At 37.2% G+C, this 24,790-nt stretch overlaps 1 protein-coding gene across 8 annotated transcripts in view; it reads left to right on the forward strand.

Moving 5' to 3' along the window:
* The window catches only part of SFMBT1 (Scm like with four mbt domains 1), a 116,404-nt gene that overhangs the window by 69,045 nt on the left and 22,569 nt on the right, over nt 1-24,790 (forward strand). For all 8 annotated transcript variants that reach the window (XR_010662986.1, XR_010662985.1, XM_065933494.1 and 5 more), the window contains exons 3-10: nt 2,684-2,778; nt 7,967-8,207; nt 13,559-13,647; nt 16,242-16,488; nt 17,228-17,319; nt 18,192-18,293; nt 19,602-19,752; nt 22,125-22,207. Coding sequence is in view for 6 of the 8 variants with exons in the window: in XM_065933494.1 (XP_065789566.1) it covers nt 2,684-2,778; nt 7,967-8,207; nt 13,559-13,647; nt 16,242-16,488; nt 17,228-17,319; nt 18,192-18,293; nt 19,602-19,752; nt 22,125-22,207 (1,100 nt within the window). In the remaining 2 variants the exon portion in view is untranslated. The remainder of the gene's footprint in view (nt 1-2,683; nt 2,779-7,966; nt 8,208-13,558; nt 13,648-16,241; nt 16,489-17,227; nt 17,320-18,191; nt 18,294-19,601; nt 19,753-22,124; nt 22,208-24,790) is intronic.

Raw genomic sequence — 24,790 nt, forward strand, 5'->3', positions numbered from 1 at the left:
GATCTTTTGGCTTTGACTTATTTAGTGTAATGTTCTCATAGTTCATCTACATTTTGTAGCCCGTATCAGAATTTCCTTTCTTTTTGTGACTGAATAATATTCCATTGTATGCATATACCACATTTTGTTTATCCATTCATTTGTTGATGGGTACTTGGGTCGGTTACTTCCACCTTTTGGCTGTTGTGAATATTGCTACTCGAAACATTCATGTACAGATACCTGTTTGAGTCCCTGTTATTATCAATTCTTTTGGATATATACCCAGAAGTGAAATTGCTGGATCATATGGTAATTATATTTAAAATGTTTTGAGGAACCACCAAAAAATTTTCCACACTGACTATACCATTTTATATTCCAAGACTTGCAATGCACAAAGATTCCAATTTCTCATTTCCTTGACAACACTTATTTTCTGCTTTTTGATAATAGCCATCCTAGTGAGTATGAGATGATGCCTCTTTGTGGTTTTGATTTGCCTTTCCCTAGTGATGTTGAAGATCAGTCCTGGGTGTTCATTGGTAGGACTGATGTTGAAGCTGAAACTCCAATAATTCAGCCACCTGCTGTGAAGAGCTGGCTCATTTGAAAAGACCCTGATGCTGGGAAAGATTGAGGGCAGGAGGAGAAGGGGACGACAGAGGATGAGATGGTTGGATGGCATCACTGACTCAGTGGACATGGGTTTGGGTGGACTCTGGGAGTTGGTGATGGACAGGGAAGCCTGGCATGCTGCGGTTCATGGGGTCGCAAAGAGTCAGGCACTACTGAGCGACTGAACTGAATGATGTTGAACACGTTTTCATGTGTTCCATTTTTTTAAATTAATAAAACATAATATAGTTTAAGTCTCTTTTAATTTTCTTCTAACCTTCTTTGCTTCTCTACATCCCCAAAGGTTATTGAAATGCGTGTATTTATGAACATTATATTGCAGAGTTTTGTTTTGAGGCTTAAATTATATCTTGTACTTTTTATTCTGCACTTGTTTTTTTTTACTTGATATGATTTTTTTTTCCTTTTGAGATTTATATGTCAATCCGTTCATTCATTTCAGCTGCTATATAGTAGTGCTCTATTGTAGGATTGCCATAATTTATCTATTCTCCTACTGATTGCTTCTGTCTGTTGCTGTTAGAAACAGTGCCGTGGTGAGCATCCCTGTATTTGCTTGCCTCCTTGTATTTGTGTGAAGCATAGACTCCCCAAGGGTATACTCATTCAGCGACTGTTTATTGCAAACCTGGTGGTGTTAGGCATCGTCTTAAGACAGTGGGGATATGTCAGTGAATAAAACCCTGCTTTTAAGCAGCTTATGTGAATTGGGGTTATTGGATTACAATGAAGTGTTTGAATCTTTGCTCACTCAACAAAAATGTGTTGAGTCTCTGCTTTGACAGAAATAGAGGATTTTCCAAAACAATGTTCCTGTCTTCATAGAGTTTGTTGTCGAATGGGGAAGATAAAAAGACATAAGGTATACTTTGAGGTAGGAATGAATGCTTTGAAGATAATGAAAGCAGAGGCTGGGGGCTTCTACTTTAGATGTGCCCTGATGGAAGGCCTTTCTGGTTGGTGGAAGGTCTTTCTGAAGAGGTGTTTGAGTAGAGATTGAATGAAGTAAAGCTGTGAATGACACAGGGGAATGAGCCTAAGCTGAGATAATAATTAACAGAGGCTGTGAGAAGAGAACATGGTTAGAAAGTAAAAAAACAAACAAACCTCAGTGTTCCTCGAGTGCAGTGAGCAAGCAAGAGGCTGGTTGGGGATGCTCTGGCAAGGTCAGGAGCTAGGAGTCAGATCGTATACGGCTTTTGCAGTCTCCCAGAGATTTTAGGTTTTATTGTGTGATTAAAAGGTGAAAGATACTGTTGTTAGACCTTGCACTTAGAGCAGTAGAGATGGTGGAAAGTGATTAGATTTGGGGTATTTTTAAAGATAGTACCTACAGAATTTTCTGATGGATTTAATGTAAGATGTGAGAGAAAGAGAAAAAAGTAAGAAGAACTCCACAGTTTTTGGATTGAGCCAAAATATCAGCCAATGGTATCTTTTACTCAATTTGAGGACACTAAGGAAGAAGAGATTGAAAATTGAAGTTTGAAATGCCTATTAAGGATCTCAGATACTTGGCAGTTAGATACCAGATTACGGTCCAAAGTGATTATAATAGTTATACTCTCGCCAGCTTTATATGATCCATTTAGGTGAATCCCAAATGGATCCCAGCAGGAGATAGCATGTCACATTCTATGATGTTGAGATTCATTGATAATCAGTGCATTAAGTGGAAGTGAAAGTGTTAGTCGCTCAGTCATGTCCAGCTCTTTAGGATCCCATGGACTGTAGTCCACCTGGCCCCTCTGTCCATGGAGTTCTCCAGACAAGAATACCGGAGTGGGTAACCGTTCCCTTCCCCAGGGGATCTTCCCAACCCGGGGATCAAACCCTGGTCTCCAACATTGCAGGCAGATTCTTTACCATTTGAATCCCCAGGGGAGCCCCAATCAGTGCATTAAGGGAAGCTGCTATTTAAAAAGAACACTTAATTATCTTGGGTGTAAAGTAAATTAACTTGTGAAGTAAGTTGTAACTTAGGTTTACTAAGTTTATATTTTTATATATTGAGTTTTCTTTCATTGGATCTTACCTGTTTTGTGTTGTTTTGTCTTAATTCCAGATGCTGGATCTGGAGTGGAAGAAGTGGAGTTAAGCTGGGAAGACTATCTGGAGGAGACAGGGTCCACAGCAGTTCCCTATGGGTCTTTTAAACATGTAAGTGGTGACTATATTGCTTGACTGCCTGATCATTTAGAAAAAATGAAAATCTTTTTTCATTTGATCTTTTTTCCTTTGGAGTCCTTATTGTATGAATCAGTTTTAAATTACTGGTATGATACATCTCTGCCATATCTGAGCTTGGTTCTAATATCTACTCTGTCTCTTCAAAATGTGTTTTTTGTTTTTCAGTAGCTCTGTAAGTTTTTGTTGAAAGCTGGATATGTTAATAATATACTGAGTAAAAAAAAATAAATGAGTTTTCATTGTTTTCTGTTTATCCAGATAAAAGTTAGGCTGATTTTGCTGTTCGTTTTAGCTGTAGGTGTGAGAGGCTAAAAGGTACTTTGCTGTCATTTTTTGCCTCACCTTTTGTACAGAAGCCCTCTTGATGTGGTGGTAAGGTATGAGGGGAGCAAAAGCATTCTCCAGTCCTGTGATTTGGTCTCAGTGTTTTAGTGATCCTGAGTTGTGCATATTCTTTCCCCTATTTTGGAGGCCAGAGGGGGCTGGAGTTGGGTATTTTCCTTACCGTAGATCAGTAAGGTTCTGTTCACTGTAGTTGGTTAGGACCTAGTAAAATAGTTTTTCTTGAGGATTAGTCTTGTTAAGAAGAACAGAACATTTTGGATGTATTTCACGATGCTGCTTTCTTCTCTCCCGTATTGCAGGCAGATTCTTTAGCCACCAGGGAAGCCCAATTTTTGTTGTAACTTGTCGCAAAGAATTTTCTAATTTCCTTTGTGATTTCTTCTTTGATCTATTGGTTAACAGTGTGTTTAATGTCCACATATTTGTGAATTTTTTTAGTTTTCCTTGTGTTACTGAGTTCAAGTTTTATTCCATTGTGATCAGAAAAGGTACTTTGTATGATTTTTTAATTTTTCTCCTAACATTATGGTCAATCCTGGAGAATGTTCCATGTTCATTTGAGAGGAATGTGTATTCTCTTGTTGCTGAGTAGTCTCTTTATGTCTATTAGGTCTCGTTGATTTATAATCTTGTTTAAGTCTTCTGTTCCTTTCTGTCTGGTCATTCGATCCTATGTTAATTGTAGGGTACCGGTTTGTTTAGAGATCAGCACAACCTTGATACCAAACCTAATAATTCAAGAAGAGAAAATTACAGAGATGGGTCACTTATAATGACTGATGCAAAAATAGCTTCATACAAAGTAATACCAAACTGAATGTAGCTATATTTAAAAAGGATAATACATTAATAATGTTGTTGATTTTTTCCAGGAATGCAGGATGGCTTAACATTTGAAAATAAACCAACATAATTCACCATAGTAGTAGAGTAAAGGAGAAAATTTTTACTATTATCTCAATATATAAAGAAAATTATTGATAAAATTCCATATCCGCTTATGATCTTAGCAATCTATAGATGAGAATTTCCTTAATTTGATTATGTGTATATATACAAAATCTACAGAAAACTATTAATAGTAATATGATCCATATTTCTTTTTATCATGGAATAAGACAAAATTATGCTGGTTAGCATGATCCCTGTTTGATAATTGTATTGGAGGATCTAACCAATACAATAAGGTAAGAAAAACAATTAAAATGTTTAAAAATTGGGAAGGAAGGGGAAAATAATCATTATTTACAGATGAATAAAATAATGTACAACTATATCATTAGAATTAATGAGTAATTTTTGCAAGATTTTTAAATACAAGATAGATATAAAAAAAGCTATTTTATTTCTATATCCTAGTAACAGACAAAAATGGAAACTGAAAGATGTGGTTTACAATAACATAAAAAACATCAAATAAATGTAAGATATTTGCAAAGAGACACAAATCTTTATTGAAATAAGTTAAAATGAAGGAATATGCCTTGTTCATATAATGGAAGACTCATTATTGTTAAGATGTCAGTTTTTCCCAAACAGATCTGTAGATTTACTGCAACTCAAATGAAACACCAAAAAAAATTAGGTAGAAATTGACAAGCTGATTCAAATAAGTAAAACCTGGCCTCAACCTAATACCACAGATAGAGATTAACTCAGGGTGGATATTAGTTCTCCATATGAAAGGCTTCTAGAAAATAATATAGAAGTATTGATATATCTTATGACCTCTAGGGATAGGAAGAATTTGTTTAAAAATACAGAAAATTAATTAACCTTTTAAAGGGAAAATATTGATGGATCAGAGTATATTGCAATTAATAACTTCTGTTTGTTAGACAACACCATCAAGAAAATGATATTTGTAATCCAAGTAATTAGCAAACTGGTACCTGGAATGTTGACTAAAAAGTTGGCAAAAAATTTAGGCATTCCCCAGAAGAAGAAATCTAAGTGGCTAGTAAAATATAAACATTCTCAACTCTATTAATAATAATACAAATTAAAATCACCACAAGATAATACGTGCTTCAAGATGGTTAAAATGAAAAAGGTTGAAAATACAGTAATATTTGTTAGAATGTTGGAGCAAGAAGATTTCTTATACACTATTGGGAGAGTACATTGGTGCAGCCACTTTGGGAAACAGCTTGGCCATATCTTTTTATTTTAAGAACTCATGTAGGTATGCAATAGATCTGACACACAGATCTATTCTTCTAATCATGACAGTGTTATTAGTAGTCTTCCAAAACTGTGAACTATCCAGAGTGTCTTCACCTAAAAGAATTAGAATGGATAAATTATGGCAAATGTGTATAATGGAACACTATACAAGAGTGAAAAGAGATCAAGTACTGTTATGTGTAACAGCACAAGTGAATCACATAAGCAGTGTTGGGCAAGAGAAGCATTCATACTGCATAATTGTGCCCACATAATGCTGAAACACAGGCAGTGTTAGACTGTAGTGTTATAATTTAGGATAGTGATTACCTTTCAGGAGTACAGCAGGTTAGTGATTAGAATAAAAAGGAAGTTTACACAGGATGCATGCTTTCCCTGTCTGGCTTCTCCTTTTCAGAAGCCCCCTCACTTCCCAGTGGTTATGATGGCCACATTGTACTTAGTTGTTGTGTTTCCATGGTCTCCTTCATTGCATAACAGTTCCTCATTCTGTCTTTCATGGTGTGGATACTTTTGAAGGGCAAATCCTATACCAGTTACTAGGTTGGTACAAAAATAATTGCAGTCTTGCATTGTTGAACTTTGCTGTTTGATATCAGAATACATTATTTTATAAATGTGGTTATATTATACATCATTTTAATACACATTTCTTACTTTATATCTTTTTGCTAGTGACTTATTGCTTGCTGCTTATTTTGTATTTATTTTAAACTAGGGAAATGATGTTAGATGAAAGGCAGATTCGAGCAATTTTCCTATTCAAGTTCAAAATGGGTCATAAAGCAGCGGAGACAACTCACAACATCAACGCATTTGGCCCAGAAACTGTTAACGAATGTATTACTTCAGTAGTGGTTCAAGAAGTTTTGCAAAGGAGATGAGAGCCTTAAAGATGAGGAGCTTTAAAAAAAAAAAAAGATGAGGAGCTTTAAGCCACTGTGCTCCTTAATGACTGACCATCAGAAGTTGACAATGACCAATTGAAAGGATCATCAAAGCTCATCCTCTTAAAACTACACGAGAAGTTGCTGAAGACTTGAATGTTGACCATTCTATATTTGTTTGGCATTTGAAGCAAATTGGAAAGGTGAAAAAGCTTGATAAGTGGGTACCTCATGAGATGACCACAAATCAAAATACCGTCACTTTGCAGTGTCGTCTTCTTTTATTCTATGCAACAATGAACCACTTCTTGATTGGATTGTGACGTACGATGAAAAATGGATTTTATATGACAACCGGTGATGACCCACTCACTCAGTTACTGGACTGAGAAGAAGCTCCAAAGCACTTCCCAAAGCCAACCTTACATCCAAGAAAGGTGATGGTCACTGTTCGGCTGCCTGTCTGATCATTACAGCTTTCTGAATCCTGGCAGAACCATTACATCTGAGAAGTATGCTTAGCCAGTCGATGAGATGCACTGAAAACTCACATGAGTCGGACATGTCTGAGTAGCTGAACCAAACTGCACTGAAAACTGCAATGCTTGCAACTGGTATCGGTCAACAGAATGGGCCCAGTTTTCTTCCACAACACCTGACCACACGTCACACAACCAACACTTCAAAAATTGACCAAATTGGGCTATAAAGATTTTGCCTCATCTGCCATATTCACCTGACCTCTTGTCAACAGACTACCACTTCTTGAAACATCTTGACAACTTTTTGCAGGGAAAATGCTTCCACAACCAGCAGGAGGCAGAAAATGCTTTCTAAGAGTTTGTTGAATCCCAAAGCATGGATTTTTATGCTACAGGCATAAGCAAACTTATTTCTCATTGGCAAAAATGTGTTGATTACCATGATTCCTGTTTTGATTAATAAAGGTGTATTTGAACCTAGTTATAATGATTTAAAATTCACGGTCCAAAAACACAATTACTTTTTCACCAGCCTAAATGTTTTAGGTTTCTTAGTTGGGCTTCGGTTTTTCTTGTGATTAGTTTGAATTTATACATTTTGGTTTATGCACTTCTTTATCCCACAGTAAGAAACTTGGCTCTCATTATTTAGTATATACGTACAGGATTTCCAGAATTGCAGACTGCAATGTTTGTGACTATATAATTTGTCATTTAAATTAGTGCACTTTTGAGAGAGATAGGAGGCATTATTAGAATTATTCAAGGATGACAGGTATAAACACAGACTGTTTTAGGGTAACTGGGAAATATGGCTCCCTCTGTATGGTACATATTATACATATTTATTATCAATATAACTTCTGTTTATCCTTTACTTTTTCTAGCTTCATAAATTTTCTTTTGAATGATTGAGAAGTCACTCTTGAAATCTTAATGTGTTGAAGGTTGTTAAAATGGTGAACATTCAGTGCTCTGTATATTTAATAGAAAGCATATTATATAATCATGATAGACAGCCTTCATGAAATATTGAGTTCTGTTAAAGCTCCTTCAGGGTCGATGGAACAGAGCAGCATTGCTAGTCCCTGTTTTGTTTGGATCACTCCTGTAAGTTAGAATTGAAATTTCTCAGATTTCCCTTGAGAAGATTTTATTGCATTTAGTGCTTCCAAATGGTATGTCTTAAAGAATGTTGACCAAAGAAGCACTCATTTGAGAGGTTTTTCTGGTGGTTAATAACATTTCCATGTTCAGGTGGACACACGTTTGCAAAATGGATTTGCTCCTGGGATGAAACTGGAGGTGGCTGTGAAAGCTGATCCTGAAACCTACTGGGTTGCCACCATCATTACCACCTGCGAGCAGCTGCTCCTCCTCCGCTATGATGGCTATGGGGAGGATCGCAGAGCAGACTTCTGGTGTGACATCAGGAAGGCTGACCTCTACCCCATTGGGTGGTGTGAGCAGAATAAGAAGACCCTCGAAGCCCCAGAAGGTAATGGTGATATGTCATATCAAGATGTGGTGTGGTATTATTGATGTAGGAAAATTTGGGCTGTCCACAGTCTTAAGATTTTCACATCTCCTAAGCACAGTAGTCTTCCTAACTTCTTTGGGTTAGTATTTTGAATGAGAATATAAGGATTAATATACATTTCCATTAAAAAATTATTTTCTGTGCTCCTTATAAGCCTCAGTCTTTTGTGACATTCATAGGGAGCATCAGTTGTTTATCATCCTATGGGTGTGTGAGGCTCTCTGAGTTTAAGACTTGTAGGTCTGGCTGTCTTAGAGTACATTGGGCCAGCTTGTTTCTCTTCCTGATTTTATTGTCCTCCCTCCTATTACCTACAGATGATCTGGGACCTGTGAGCTTTTAAAATAAACCAGCTGAAGCTCCCTTCCAGGAAAGAGCCCTACTGGGAGTAGAATCCAAATTAAGCAGGACAGAGACAATAGGACAAAAGATAGAGAAGGGTCATATAAACATGGAAAAAGGGATGCCTTAAGAAAATTCTCAACCTTCTATGCTTTTCTTCTAGCTTCTTATTTTGTTATATTGATAATTTTAGATTTACAGAAATATTTCAGATTTGCAAAAATATAGAAAATTCTTGGGGCCTTATTGCCAGCTTTCCCCAAATGTTGGCATTGTCCCACATTTACTTTATCCTCCTTTCCTCCCTCTCTGTCTTTGTCTCTCTCTTTTCTGTCTCTCTCTCTCTCTCACACAAACACACACACGCACGTGCATCTTTTTAATGAACCATTGAGAGTCGCTTGTAAACATGATGCCTTTTTTATTTACTTTTTTTGCTTTTTTACTCTTATGAGAATAATATGAGAATATACCTCTAAAAACAGGGACATTGATGAACACAGTAAAATAATAAAATCAGGAAATTAGCTTTGATATAATACTATTATTTAATCTATAGATCTTGTTCAGTTTTTATCAATAGTGTTTTTATAGTAAGATGTTTCTATAGTAAAAGAAAATCCCAAGTCATTTGTTACATTCATTTATTGTGTCTCCTAAGATTCCTTTAATCTGGGACAGTTCCTCAGTCTTTTATCTTCCGTGACTTTGACATCATTGAAAGTTACAGGCCAGTGTTCCCACTAATGTTCATTATGTCTTGGATCTAATACATTCATTATTCCCCATGTCTTTTCCTTGTCCAAGATTTCAGTATATTTGGCTATCATCTCTTTAGTTTCTTTAACCTTTCTTTGTCTTCCTTGATGTTGACATTTTTGAGGAGTATAGGCTGATTATTTTTTAGCATGTCTCACAATTTGGGTTTGTCTGATGTTTACTTACATTCAGACTGTGGACATTTGGTAGGAAAAAATGCAGAAGTAATGCCATGTCCTCCTGGTGCATCATATTAGGAGACAACATGCTGTTGGTTTGTCCAGTAACTAACTTGTGATACTAACTTTCATCACCTACATTGGTATATGCCAAATTTTTCCACTGTAAAATTACTTTTACTGTTTTTAATTAGTAAGTATCTTGTGGGAAGATACCTTGAAATTATGTAAATATCTCATTACTCTTCAAACATCACCCATTATTTTTGGCATCCATTGGTAACTTTTATCTGAAACAGTTACTACTCTAATGCTTAGCAAATGTTTTTTTCTAATTCCTTCTACATTTCATAATTGGCTTTTTACTACAGAAAGGGCTTTCCCTTTTCTCCTATGTACACACATGCATTTGTGTGTGCATCTGTATTTATGTATATATGTCAGTGTAGACTCATGAGTCTTATTCAGTGGATTACAGTCCTTGCTGTCATTATTTATTTTGATGATCACACTGTCCTAGATATGGCCAGTGGACACCTCTTCAAGCTGGCAGATGTGTCCCTGGCTGTGTTCCCATTATTCTTTGAGTAGTTTCTTGTTCAGGAAACTTCTCCCTGCCTCAACCCTGAAATCAGCCATTTCTCTAGGAAACCCTGGTGGGTTTTTTTTTTCCTTTTTGTATTTTGAAGGATGATATTTACAAATGAAGATCTGAGTCCTGGGGTTTTGGTGGGCTTCTAACTGATCATTAACATTCTGTGAAAAAACAATGTAAAAGAAAGTTATGGAGACATGAAGTTACCTGGCCCACTATCTCGAGTATAGCAAAATTCACCTCATTTAAACATGAACAGCAGGAAGTGATTTCTGTCAAGTCTCATACAAGGTAACATTATTATAATTAGAAAAAAAAAAGGCAAAAAGGAAGAATAAAATCCTTCCATAGAAACATAATCACAAAAAAGGTGAACACTATCAGACAAAAACATTTCAAAACAGGATAAAAGAAAATAGTAACTATGATAGAGCAGTGAGAAAAACCATAAATAAAAAAATTAGAAAATCAACTGACTGGAGAAAAGGAAGATTTGAAAAAAGAATAGAAGTTAGACAAGAACTAGAAGTTTAAAAATACTTGAACTGAAGACTAAGATGAAAACAGGAGTGAATGGACCAAGAGTAATAACTGAACAGAAAGAGAAGATGAAAAAGAAGAAAAAATTTTAATTAAAAGAAATAAAAAGGACTTGGAAAAAATAATATAGGTTGGCCAAAATAGACGTCCCTGAAGATAAGAACCAAACCAATGAAATATTAAAATACTGTAAACTAAAATTTAAGAAAACTTTATGGAAATCAAATAGGACCTAAAAATACATATTGAAAGGGTTCACTATGTACATGGAGAAGTCAAATGAGAACAGGTGTGTATTAAACTCTAAAGCAGAAATGGATCCCTTGATTTTTTAGGCAAAAAACATTTAAGTTTCTTGAAAAGTTAAGAAAACAAGATTGTCACCAGACTAATTGACAACATGCTTTATGCCAAAAGATGACAGGGTAACATATGTAAGAAATTCAGTAAAAGAACATACAAGGCCAGGATTTTATGTTTAGCCAAACTGAGCTTCAGGTGTAAAGGCCGCATGTCAACTGTTAGGAATATGTAGAGACCCAGGGAATATTGTTCCCATGAGCCCTTCCAAAGAAATCCACTAGAGAATGAGCCGCAGAAAATCACACAAATGAAGAAATGTTAGTGTGACAATGATTAGTGAAACCCTAAATGTATATATGGCTGTAGAACTTAAATCTAAAAGATGGTTATAAGAGAGACAGTATACTATGTAATTGTACATGCTCTGACAACATAAATACAGTATAGCTATAAAAAATATGAGACCACAGTAGAGAGAACAGGTGAATAGTGGTATAAACTTGTTCATCCTCCCTCCCGGTTTTAAGACAGGGTTATTGCCTAATAATTTAACTGATTACCTATCATGTATTAACTGGGAATAAAAGGCTGTTATGTGAAATGAGATCCTGAAAGAGAGAAGAAAGGAGGTTATTGCTAACTTTTAATGTTTGCTAAAAAAAAAAAAGAAATAGAAAATAGTCTAAAATTAGAGAGAACTAGAATTGTTACATAAAGGTATTAGTATAAAGATAACCAGAAGGAAAAAAGAACCACAAACATTTCTCAGTGCCAAAAGATAGATTTTAAAAAGAAGAAGTATATATTTAAATAAAATATATCACATAGTGAAAGACTATATACCCACACAGGTAATTTATGTAATATTAATAAGACAGCATTGAGACCATATCTTTGATAATGTAATAAATTATGTTTATAAATAAATTATATATAAATTAATGGGCTTTCTCTTCTATTAAAAGTAAACAATTCAGGTTGGCTCACAAAGTAAAACCCACTTCTGTGCTATTACAGGAAACACACGTAAATGGAGATATTCTGAAAGAATAAACAGAAAAGGATGGACAAAGATACATAGACCAGGTGCAAATAGAAAAGAATGCAGGAGTCTCAGTCTTGATATCTGACAAAGGTGGAATTCAGATCAGAAAGCACTGTAAGAGACAAAGAAGGGTATTTTATTGTTGTTTTTTTAATTGAAGTATAGTTGATTTACAATGTTGTGTTGGTTTCAAGTGTTCAGTAGAGTGATTCAGTTATACACATACCTATTATATAAATTATTTTTTAGGTTCTTTTCCATATAGGTTACTGCAAGATAGTGAATGTAAGATTACTGCAAGATAGTTCCCTGTGCTATACAGTGGGTCCTCGTTTCTCCGCTTTGTATGTGCTAATGTATATCTGTTAATCTCAAACTCCTAATTTACCCCTCTTCCTCCCCTTTGATAACCATAAATTTGTTTTCTATGTCTGTGAGTCTGTTTCTGTTTTGTAAATAAGTTCATTTGTATCAATTTTTTAGATTCCACATAAAAGTGATATCATATAATATTTGTCTTTGACTTATGTCACTTAATATGATAATCTCTTGGTCCATCCGTGTCGCTACAGATGGCATTATTTCATTCTTTGTTATGACTGAGCAATATTCTGTTGTGTGTGTGTAACAATATATATCACCTTTCCAAAGAAGAATACTTTATAGTGACAGAAGGTATAGTCATTAAAAAAAAGAAACAGTGTCCATCTATATACATCAAAGGAACGGTCTCCAGATACCTTGTTACATGAATAAAGAAAAATCTGTATTGAATGAGGGAGGAGGAAGGCGTATGAATGTGTGTGTGAATTTCATTTTTTGAAAATGAAACAATGGTTGAACAGCAGTAAGGAACACACTATTTTAAAAAGTTACCTATGGGAAAAGGAGGGAATAGGATGAAGGGACCAAGGATAAAAGCCAGATTTTCTGAATGTACCTTACTTTCTAGATTTGAATTTTGAACTATGTAAATATTCTGTATAACTTGTGAAAAAAAAAAGTTAAAAAAATGCAAAAGCAAATAAAGAAATCTGTGTTTGGGGCTTGTGAATTAACTACCCAAAATAGAAAATCTATTTCAGTGATTTTCAAATGCAGTAATTTAAATGTATGTTCCTGTGGGGAAAGTTACCTGTGGGGAAAGAAGGAAATAGGATGAAGGGAACAAGGATAAAAGGAAGTTGTTGAAACTACTGCACATGGGGATTCATTATATTATTTTCTCTGCCTTTCAGTATGTTTGAAAATTTCCACAATAGAAAAATAAAGTAGCTCATTTTAGGATAACGTTATACTTACAGTGATCCTTACTGTGAGTTGGGCCTGTTCTCTCTGTTTGGATACAACTCATTAAACTAACCAGGAAGTACTCTTATCTATAGGAGGATTATTTCTAAGCTCTCAAAGAATCAATATGTTGGGCTCTTGCATATTAAAATGATAAATGCACCTCTAAACCATTTTCACAGAGTTAGTTTTTCTGTATTCTGTGTGGTTTACTTTCTTTGTGTTTTGTGGCTGACAGTATGATTCCGTCACCTAGGCATCAGAGATAAAGTGTCTGACTGGGATGAGTTTCTACGGCAGACCCTGACGGGAGCCTGTAGTCCTCCTGTTCCGCTGCTAGAGGGCGTGAGTATTACTGCTTCCAGAATCAGGGTGGAAAACTTCTAATCTTCCTGTCCAGGGAATCCTAAAATGACTTGCTCATTTACCACTGAGTCAGATCAGCGTTGCTACTACAGACCCAGGCGTAGGTCTTAAGGGGTGTAGACTTACCTCAGAGATTGTAAACTGGAGGCTTGCTCAGAGCCTAGAATGTTTTTGAATTAGTTGGAAACACATAAAACTCTATAGTTTTCCAGATTCTTTCACGCAGCTTGGAAATGTGGCCTTCTTGAGCTTTCACTTGGAACTGAGCCGGGGTTGACTCTTTCAGTGTGGACATGTGTAACTCCTGCACCAGCTGACTTGAGAGACCCCTTTTATTTTTCTCAGAAGACCCTGGATCACTACCTACCTGCTTTCAGCAGTTCTTTTAAATTAGTATAGTAGCTTTTGAGCTTTTTGGTGAATATAGATTTCTTATTTTTGTGAAATAAATTTATTGGTTATGATGTTTCTAATTTACATTTTGTCTCTTTCTGTTATACCAGCAACATTGTAGCATATGTGAAATGCGGTTTATGAAGGTTCCAATGTCTTTACATCCTTACCAACACCTGTTGTTCTGTTTTTGGCTATAGCTCTCCTGTTGTGTGTAAAGTGGCTTCTCACTTTGAGTTGCATTTCTCTAATGACTAATAATACTGAAAATCTTTCTATGTACTTCTTTTTTGGAGAAATATCTGCTCATTTTAAAATTGGGCTATTTTTTTATTATTGGCTTGTAAGGGTTCCTTATAAATTCAGATTACAAGTCTAGATCAAGATATATGATTTTAAAAATATTTTATCCAGTTTTGTAGATTGTTTTTTCACTTTCTTGATGATATTGTTTGTAGAACAAATGTTTATTTCAATGTAGTCCAGTTTATCTTTTTTTCTCTTTTGTCTTAATCTAAGAAGGCTTTGCTTAACTCAGGGTCAAAAGGTTTGCTCCTATATTCTAAATGTTTTATAGTTTTAACTCTTATATATTTGATTCTGCGATCCATTCACAATTCCCCTTTAAAGCTTCAGTGTCGAATTTGTTTCTAGGTGATTTTTATATATCTTCTACACACATACCTTGATTTATTGTGCTTCACTTGACTGCTTTGCAGATACTGCAGTTTTTACAAATTGAAGCTCTGTGGCAACCCTGCTTTGAGCAAGTCTATTGGCACTGTTTTTCCAGCAGTGTTTGCTTACTTTGTGTTTCTGTATTACATTTTGGTAATTCTCACAATGTTTCAAACTTTTTCATTATTATTATATTTGTATGATCTCTGATCAGTGATCTGTGATGTAACTATTGTATTAACTTTTTTGTTCTGTATTTTTAAATTAAAGTTTATGCATTGTTTTTTTAGACATAATGCTGTTGCACATTTACTAGTTTATGCAATAGTACAAGCTTAATTTTTATATACACCGGGAAGCCAAAAAATTAGCATGGTTCACTTTATTTCTGTATACTTTATTGCTGTAGTCTGGAACTAAACCTGCAATATCTCAGAGGTATGCCTGTACTCTGACACATTTAATTATGTTTAGTCAGGGTCTGTCTCACCACTCAGTAACATATGAACAAATACATTGACTTCGATTCTGCCATTTTTATCTTTAGTTGTGGATGTGTGCCTTTATTTGTTCATGTGTTCCTTTTCCATATTTATAAATATGTAATTGTCATAGAACAGTTCTTATTAGGAAAAAATGTAAGTTTGAACATTAAATGATGATACTGAAGTCAACCTTTTTTCTTTCTTTTTTCTAGTTTTTAATAGTATATCTATAGAGTGAGAATTAGAATAGTATATCTATAGAGTGAGAAATAGTATATCTATAGAGTGCTTGAGTGTATTCAAAACACTTACTCTATTATTTGTAAGAGCATTGTTGTGAAATGAGTAAAACATCAGAAATAACTGAAATCCCATCAGTATATAAGTGGATAAACTACTGCCCAAGTATAATAGAGGATATCAATAAAGCAGATTAAAAGGATGAGGAAGATTTGTATGTGCTGTAATAGAAAGATAGCTATAAAATATTAAGTGACACAAACACACTGAAAAACAGTATACATTTTTCAAAAAAAACAAGCAAGAGAAAAAGATAAGACATGGATGGATGTTCACTTGGGTGTAAAAAACCTATTCTCAGAGAGTGTTTGCCAAAGCATTTATCATGTTCTTTCCTGGAGGTGGGTTGTGGGCGATTTTGACTTTTATCATGTTTGATTTTTTTTTTTTTTTTTAATGATGATCATTCTTGGCTTTTACAAAGACTAAGTAATGATGATATTTTAAAAATTCTTTCTAGATAAAACTCTTTAACATAGTCCTGGAGATAGAAATCTTTTAGAATAGTTCTATTGCTTTATAGTAAGTTTTCTTTAAGGTAGACATTTTCACATCACCAGAAATAATACTATACAGACTTGTCTAATATTAGACAGTTCAGTGTCCTGGCTTTGAATGGATAAAAATATAAAAACTAGTTTGAGTTCATTTAAAACTTGACTTTTAAAAATGTTATGTTACCTCTCATAAAAAATCATTTTGCTTTTTTACCTATAGCTCCGTAACGGGAGGAATCCTTTAGATCTCATTGCTCCAGGTTCCAGGCTGGAATGTCAGGCTTTCCAGGACTCTTTAAGTACCTGGATTGTTACTGTGGTGGACAACATCGGGGGAAGGCTGAGACTGCGCTATGAAGGCCTTGAGGGCTCTGCTAATTGTGAGCATTGGTTGTATTACTTGGATCCATTTCTCCATCACGTTGGCTGGGCTGCTCAACAAGGGTATGAGCTCCAGCCCCCATCAGGTGAGGAGCAGTGCAGCATTTTTCTTTTAATATTGCATTATTGTTTATAATATTTCGTCATATTTATTGTTTATTAATATCAGTGAGACTGAAAAATACATTATTCTGCATATTACAAAAGCCTTTGTTGATTTGCATAATAGAAATAATTGCAAATGTTTATGGAATAGGTAAATGCCTTTTTTTTGGAGGGGGGAGCTTTGTTGCCTTAGTAATTTGCCACACATACTAATATACCTTCTGCCCCAGCTCTACTGACTGCTGCCCCAAGTCATACTGACCCCTTACCAAAACTGAAGAAAAGTTCTCTAAGTAACATCCAGATAGATACAGGAGTAGGACAGGTCTTGAGTTCAAAGAGGATTATTGATTAAAAGATACTCCAGTTTAAAAAAATAAAAAACTTTTAAAAGGTATTAAAATAGGAGTTAATATTGAAATCACTCGCATTCATTATTATGTACCGCAGTTTGGACGTTGTATTATTTTGTGGACTAGAGTAATCCTTGTGGTATGATAGGTGTTTTTACTCAACTACCACCCAGGTTCTGAACAGAGGACACAAGGTATTGAAGTTTAAGTAGGAGTTCTCTGAGTAAAGATGGTATAAGTGGGCTTGAACCGCTACCTTTTCCCGGGGGAAAGTGACTTTTTTGTTTATGTGAATGCTTTCAGAGCAGTTATAAAATGTGTAAGTTCTCACGTCACTTAAAGCATCCTGTTTTTGTTTTAACTAAAGCCATCAGACATCTGAAAAATGAAGCTGAGTGGCAAGAGATCTTGGCCAAAGTGAAAGAGGAGGAAGAGCCGTTGCCATCTTATTTGTTTAAGGTAAAAGCAAAAAAGTGGCAGATAGGGACTTGTCTTCTCACAATAGAGTACCACAGTATGGGGGAGCTGCGCAGTGTGAAATAACCCCTGGTGTCAGTGAGAGCGCTGTGATGGCTGAAGGAGACGAAGAGGCTTCAAGGCTGGAGTGATGGTCATCCTTCCTTTTTTCCTGAAGGTAGTCTAGGTTTTCTCCCAAATGCTCTTAAAGCATTCTGAGTCTTTTCTCTTCTGCTTTTAACTACATAGCCCTGACTTGTATTAAAATAAGCTTGTTTTTTTCTGTGGATGGTCCTTGTGTTCCAAATGTAGCGAGTAGGAGTGCTTGCTCCCTTTGGTTTTCTTTTTTTCCTGAATAGTTTTTTCTAGGCAGGGAAGATAATTACAGGACTAGATTATTTAATATAAGGTGGACAGTTTCATTATTTTAATTAAGAGTAGTTTTCAGGACTTCCCTGGTGATGCAGGGGATAAGAATCCACCTGCCAGTGCAGGAGACGTGGGTTCGATCCCTGTTCTGGAAAGATCCCACGTGCCATGGAGCAACCGAGCCTGTGCACCGCAAGTACTGAGCCTGTAGTCTAGACCCAGGAGCCACAGCTGCTGAGCCTGCATGTTAGAGCTACTGAGGCCCTTGTTCCTAGAGCCTGTGCTCTGTAACGAGGGAAGTTACCACAATGAGAAGCCCACACACCACAGCAGGGAGTAGCCCCACTCACCGCAACTGGAGAAAGCCTGTGTGCAGCAACAAAGGCCCAGTACAACCAAGAGCAAATAAATAAAAAATTTTAAAAACGAGTAGTGTTCAGCTATATGTTAGTATAAAATTAATGTGAAAATACTATTTTTATTTCCTCTTGGTCTTTGCATTTCAGGACAAGCGAGTGATTGGCACTCATTCTTTCTCTATAAATATGAAATTAGAAGCTGTGGACCCCTCGTCTCCTTTTGGCATCTCTCCTGCTACAGTTGTTAAGGTAAAATGGAGTCAGCTATCTTGGTAAGAATTCTTGTCAGGGTGGCTGTTTTAGGAAATTGGTGGTGTTTTGATCGTCAGACTCCACTAATCCAACCCATTGTTTCTCCTAAGCTGCGAGGTTAGAATTAGTTCTGTGCACGTCTTACGTTTGTAATGTCCAGCTCTTTGTGGCACGTTCCTTTTTCAGAGCTTGGTTGCCCCAGCTAACCAAGGCCTGGGTGCCAGAGGAGTCGGGTGCACATTCTTTGGGGGCAGTCCTAGCTGTGTCCTATGACAGTCCTCCATAACTAGAGGAGATCTAACCAGGAGGTAGCCATGGTATCCGAAAAGTTTGGAGGCAGGCAGTGTCATCAATGTCCAACTAGGTGCCAGGCTCGTTGGGTGAACAGGTGTGTGGGAAACAGTGGCTTAGTGTCATGAGACTTGCAAGTAGGGTTGTTCCAGCCATGGATTCCAGATGTAGACTTTTAATCTTTTGGAAGACTAATGAAAACAAGGCTCTGGTTAGGAGTACGAACAAGAACAGGGCAGGTTGTCTGTGACTGTGACAGGCCCAGTTACTCGTTATGAGGACTGATGCATAAGGCAAAGGATTTTGTTTTAGTAGTAGAGCAGAAGCTCATTTACTGAAAGTAGAACCAAAAGTCAGGTGTGACAAGAGGAGTGGTTACTTGGAAGCTGAATCGTCTAACCTATTGAGATTAAATTTTCCTTGTCTTAGAAGAGGATAATTCTTAGAACAAGAAGGGATCTTGAACCTGCAGTGGGGCCAGAAAGTCTTTTCTGGAGTCTGAAGGTGGTAAGGAGCTAGGGGAGGTTCATAAAACCTTCTTTTTGGTGTTTGAAACTAGGCTAGGATCTGATCTAATAAACTAGTGTAGTTGACTCCTCGCTGAGTCTGAACTAAGCTTTGTTCACAGCTCACATGCTTAGATTTAAATCTAAGCTCTGTTTCTACCTGTCTGTGTAACATGGTGTAAGTTATTAACTGTTTTTTAAACTCAGTTTCCTCTTCTGCAAAATAGGGTTGATAATGGTACCTCATTAGATTGTTAGAAAGATTAAAACTGAATTAATATTGCATGAAAAACATTTAATTAAAACAATGCCTGACATAAAGATAAGACTTACTGAGTGTTTAGTAATAGTATTAAAACAGACTTAATGTTACTATTAATGTGGCTACGAACTTTTATAACGTGTTTATTAGCTACACCAAAGAAATGGCCTGTGTGTATGTGCACACATATGTGTATATGTACACAAAAAACATTTATCTATTTTGTGTGTTAAATCATACATACAGGTTTTTGATGAGAAGTATTTTCTGGTGGAAATGGATGATTTGCGACTGGAGAATCGTGCACAGCGATCCTTCGTGTGTCACACTGACAGCCCTGGTATTTTCCCCGTGCAGTGGAGTCTGAAGAATGGTTTACACATCAGCCCCCCTCCTGGTGTGTATTCATTCTTTTCTTATTTGTTTGCTTGGGAATGAGATTTATCATGAGATTTATCAGGTGGCTTTACCTGGGTCTTTTGTCCCCACCTCTCCTCACACCCGGTCCAGTCCTTAGTGGTTTGGGGCACAAGACCAGTATAAACAAAGACCTAGCTCCCAGTTTCTGCGTATTTAAGTGTTACAGATTAAGCTTGTGCTGCTTGCTGTGCTTGGTCGCTCAGCTGTGTCCGACTCTTTGCAAGCTCACGGACTGTAGCCCCTCAGGCTCCTCTGTCCATGGGATTTCCCAGGCAAGAATACTGGAGTGGGTTGCCATTTTACTCCAAGGGATCTTCCTGACCCAGGGTTCGATCCCATGTCTCCTGCTTGGCAAGCGGATTCTTTACCACTGAGCCACCTGGGAAGCCCATAAATTAAGCTTGAAAACTAGGAAAGTGTGTCCTACTACTTAGATAAATATCTTCATGACAACCTGGGATTCCATGCAGCCTCCATCTGTGTCTGTCGGGAGGCAGTAGGGGTGAGGGTAGGATGCAATGAGCATCGGGAGCTGGCTTACAAGAAGTGGCCTGAGAGCCAGAGTGAGGAGGTGGATTGATGACTGTTCGGTTTCTGGACCTCCTTTTAGAGGGAGATGCTTTGGACTTCAGAGGGAGGTTTTTGGTCAAGAGTAGAACTCAGGCTGTAAGTAGGAAAGTAGCAGCTCATTTTCCTCATGTTTGAGCTTTGCAAAATTTAATCTTTGACCCTTTAATTAAGGCTACTAAATATGACTTAGTTGAGCTAAAATTTAAAAAAAATTTTAACTTAGAGTATCTGGAAGAATAATATGTTTATCTGATTTTTATATCAGCAAGTCAGATTATTTGACTGGCGGTGTATGTATACTTTATTGGCAAGTCCTTGGTAAAATGTATCTTCACTTTCTAAATGGTGACTGCTGGAACACTGGACTGTGAGTGTTCTTTTCTGTTCACAAGAGTCACAGACTCTGAACCTTTGTCTTCCGTTCAGCCTTCATTTATCCAACAAACATTCGTGGAATGTTTGCGTTGAGCCAGGCCTTGGACTTGTCACTGGAGAAACAAAAGTGAGAAGGACAGTTCCTGCAATGAGCAAATAGGGGAAAACAGCAGAAGCCCCCTGGTTCTCCCTCATCAGTGACCAGACAGTGGGGGTGTAACTGCCTGGTGAGGATGGAAGGGTTGACCAGACAGTGGGGGTGTAACTGCCTGGTGAGGATGGAAGGGTTGGGGTACACACCTTCAGGAGCAAGTTCTTTTCGTGAATGCTCTGAACACCCCAAGTTCCTTATCCTGTCTGCTGTCTTTCTGTGAGAAGATAAAACATTTTTATTAAAGATATCAGAGCTCTCAGCATTTTTATAGACAGTGCAGCTGTCTTTATAAATAGAAGGAAAGTAGTGGATTTCGTATTGAAAATGGCAGGTGATTTACTGTCAGGAATTGAAGTGGAGCCAGAGGAAACACGGTGCTGGTCTGAGCTGGGTGAGGAGGTGGCTGCACATCGCAGGCTGGCGCAGTCTTGAGTAGCCTGCTCCGTGCCTGTGGGGTACTGAACTCTGGGGAGCAGAGAGGAGCGCAGACCCAGCGGAGCAGCAGGGCTCAGTCAGCTCCTGGCACAGAGCCAGTGCCGTCAGGGTGTCGGGTTAGAGGGGCTTCTGCCAAGGACCCTGTAGACTGAAGCGGGGAATTAAGCTCAACTTTTTTTGTGAAATGAATTCATGATTCAGGTTATGAGAACATTGAGATTTTGTAAAAAATGTAACTGTTGAGAGTGTTAGTAGTAGCTAAAACATGTTTTGGAGAAGGAAATGGCAACCCACTCCAGTACTCTTGCCTGGAAAATCCCATGGATGGAGAAGCCTGGTAGGCTACAGTCCATGGGTCGCAAAGAGTCAGACATGACTGAGCGACTTCACAAGACATGTTTTAGGAAATAGCTTTTTGAAAGAAGTCTTCACTGATTTAACTAGTGCTGTAGGTTGTTTGCTGTCTCTTTTCCTTAGGGCCTAAGTCATAATAGAAGGGTAATGAGACTAGAATTATTAGCACAGATCAAATTCAGTCATAACTGTTTTAAAATCTTTTGTTAAATTGTCAACAACTAATCATAAAATACTGCTCGAATAAATGCTTAATTTGAAGTGTGAAAGTTGAAAATTCTATCCAGAGTTGCTCTACTTTATAAAAATCAACAATACTTTAGACTCGATAGGATGTTTTTCCTCTAAAATGATCAAGTCCTCAAATAAGTGAAATTAAAAGCTGTGGGTGGATACCAGCAGAGAGGTAATGCTGGGCGAGCACATGAGGTGTGAATCATTGCTCTTTTGTCCCTGCCTAGGCTACCAGGGCCAGGACTTTGATTGGGCTGACTACCTCAAACAGTGTGGTGCTGAAGCTGCTCCCCAGAGGTGCTTCCCTCCGGTGAGAATCCCGTGCCTGCAGGGCCACTGCTCCAGGGCTGCTGGGGACTGCTGCCTTCCTGCGCTGTAGTGACGTTTACGCAGAAGCCAGTTCTCTCGTGCAACCCAGAAAAGCCTCTTGTTGCTTGTAATAAAATGGTCCAAGGAAAAGTTCATTTACTGCAGAAGTTAATTTGTTAATTTAATTAACTTAACAGTTTTATTGTTTTTTTCTTATTAGCTGAAATCATGTGAATTTAAAATTTTAGTTTATGATTAGTTTTGATGGTCCATTAAATATGAAAACATGTTGAAATATTAAGGAGTGAAAATTGTTAAACTTACTTATGGTTAACAAGGCCAAATAGCAGTGAAAAGCTTAGGACATAAACCAATAATTTCCTACTCTATCTGACTTTCCATGGCTTCCCTTCCCAGGAGTATTTACTTCCTATTCTTCTCACTGTTATTCTCATATTTATAGTTCTTTATTTATAATACACTGCTGTCTTTTGAGTTAATTTTAGATGCATCTCTTGATTCTGTGTTATGATAAATGAGTAATCTGGCTATTTTACTACTTTTCTCCTCTGTCTTTCCTGTTTCCTCTTCCTATTAGGTTGATTTTACAATTTTTGGTTAAATCTGAATTTGAGTATTTATGTTACCATAGGCATTTGAGTGTTATTCACAGATTGTTGTTGTTTAGTCACCAAGTCCGACTCTTTGCCACCCCTGTAGACTGTGGCATCCCAGGCTTCACTGTCCTTCGCCATCCCAGAGTTTGCTCAAATTCCTGTCCACTGAGTTGGTGATGCTATCTAACTGTCTCATCCTCTGTCACCCTCTTCTCCTTTTGCCTTCAATCTTTCCCACCTGATTAGTAGTGCATTATTTTATGATTGCTTTGTCTTTTAATTTGTCCTCAAGTTAATAATTGCCTTGTTTTCATAGCTTAATCTTCTTTGTTTTTAATATAATTTTCTTTGTTTCTTTGTTATAAAACTACCATTTCCCACACCATTCAGTAGATTCTCAAAACTCTTTGCACATCAGGAAATCTGTCATTTTTAATTTTTTTTTTTTAAGAGACACCCCTCTTAGCAACCCCTTTCTAGACAGGTTACTCTGTAGTAACCTGTCTTGCTATGTAATTTTAATTCTGGAAACTGCTCTTCTCTGTCTCCCAAGGAATTGCCTCTCCCTTTTCTTTGGACTTGAAATTCCAGTTTTGTATATCTCATGGCCTCCTCTCTGGTTTACTCGCTTGTTTTGATGGAGTCTGTCTTTCAAAAGCTTCCTGAAATGAGATGCAAGAGATGTAAATTTTAGTAGACATTTTGTGTTTGAAAATATCTTCACTCAGCTAACTTGACTCATCATTTGGCTCAGTGTGGAATTTGGGGCTGAAAGTTATTTCATTATAGAATTTTGAAAGCATTAGTTGTTTTCTACCTTCAGTTCAGTTCAGTCACTCAGTCGTGTCCGACTCTTTGTGACCCCATGGACTGCAGTACCCCAGGCTTCCATGTCCATCACCAACTCCTGGAGCCTACTCAAACTCATGTCCATTGAGTCGGTGATGCCATTCAACCATCTCATCCTCTGTTGTCCCCTTCTCCTCCTGCCTTCAATCTTTCCCAGCACCAGGGTCTTTTCCAATGAGTCAGTTCTTCGTTTCAGGTGGCCAATGTATTGGAGTTTCAGCTTCAGCATCAGTCCTTCCAATGAATATTCAGGACTGATTTCCTTTAGGATGAATTGGTTGGATCTCTTTGCAGTCTAAGGGACTATCAAGAGTCTCCTCCAATACCACAGTTCAAAAGCATCAATTCTTCGGCACTCAGCTTTCTTTATTTATAGTCCAACTGTCACGTCCATACAGGACTACTGGAAAAAACACAGCTTTGACTAGACGGACCTTTGTTGGCAAAGTAATGTCTGTGCCTTTTAATATGCTGTCTAGGTTGGTCATAACTTTTCTTCCAAGGAGCAAGCGTCTTTTAATTTCATGGCTGTAGTCACCATCTGCAGTGATTTTGGAGCCCTCCAAGATAAAGTCTGTTACTGTTTCCGTTTATTTGCCATGAAGTGATGGGACCGGATGCCATGATCTTAGTTCTTTGAATGTTGAGTTTTAAGCCAACTTTTTCACTCTCCTCTTTCACATTCATCAAGAGGCTCTTTAGTTCTTCTTCACTTTCTGCCATAAGGGTGGTGTCTTCTGCATATCTGAGGTTATTGATATTTCTCCCGGCAATCTTGATTGCAACTTTTGCTTCATCTAGTCCAGCATTTCTCATGATGTACTCTGCATATAAGTTAAATAAGTTTTCTGCCTTACAGTGTTGGTATTGAGAAGTTAAAAGACATTCTTATTCTTGCTCTCTCATATATGACCTGCCTTTTTCTCTGTTCCTGGAAGATTATAGAATCTCTTGTCACTACATTTCACTGTGAAACCATGGCTTGGCCCATCTTTACCCATGTGCTGGTGCGTGGAGAGTGGATTCTCTCTGGACCTTTGCCTCTCTGTGCTGGGAAGTTGTCTTGAATCTCTTCTTTGATTCCTTTTCTCGCTCTCTTTTCTCCTTCTGAAATTTTG

Source organism: Muntiacus reevesi, chromosome 4 (assembly GCF_963930625.1).
Source record: "Muntiacus reevesi chromosome 4, mMunRee1.1, whole genome shotgun sequence".
NCBI lineage: Eukaryota > Metazoa > Chordata > Mammalia > Artiodactyla > Cervidae > Muntiacus > Muntiacus reevesi.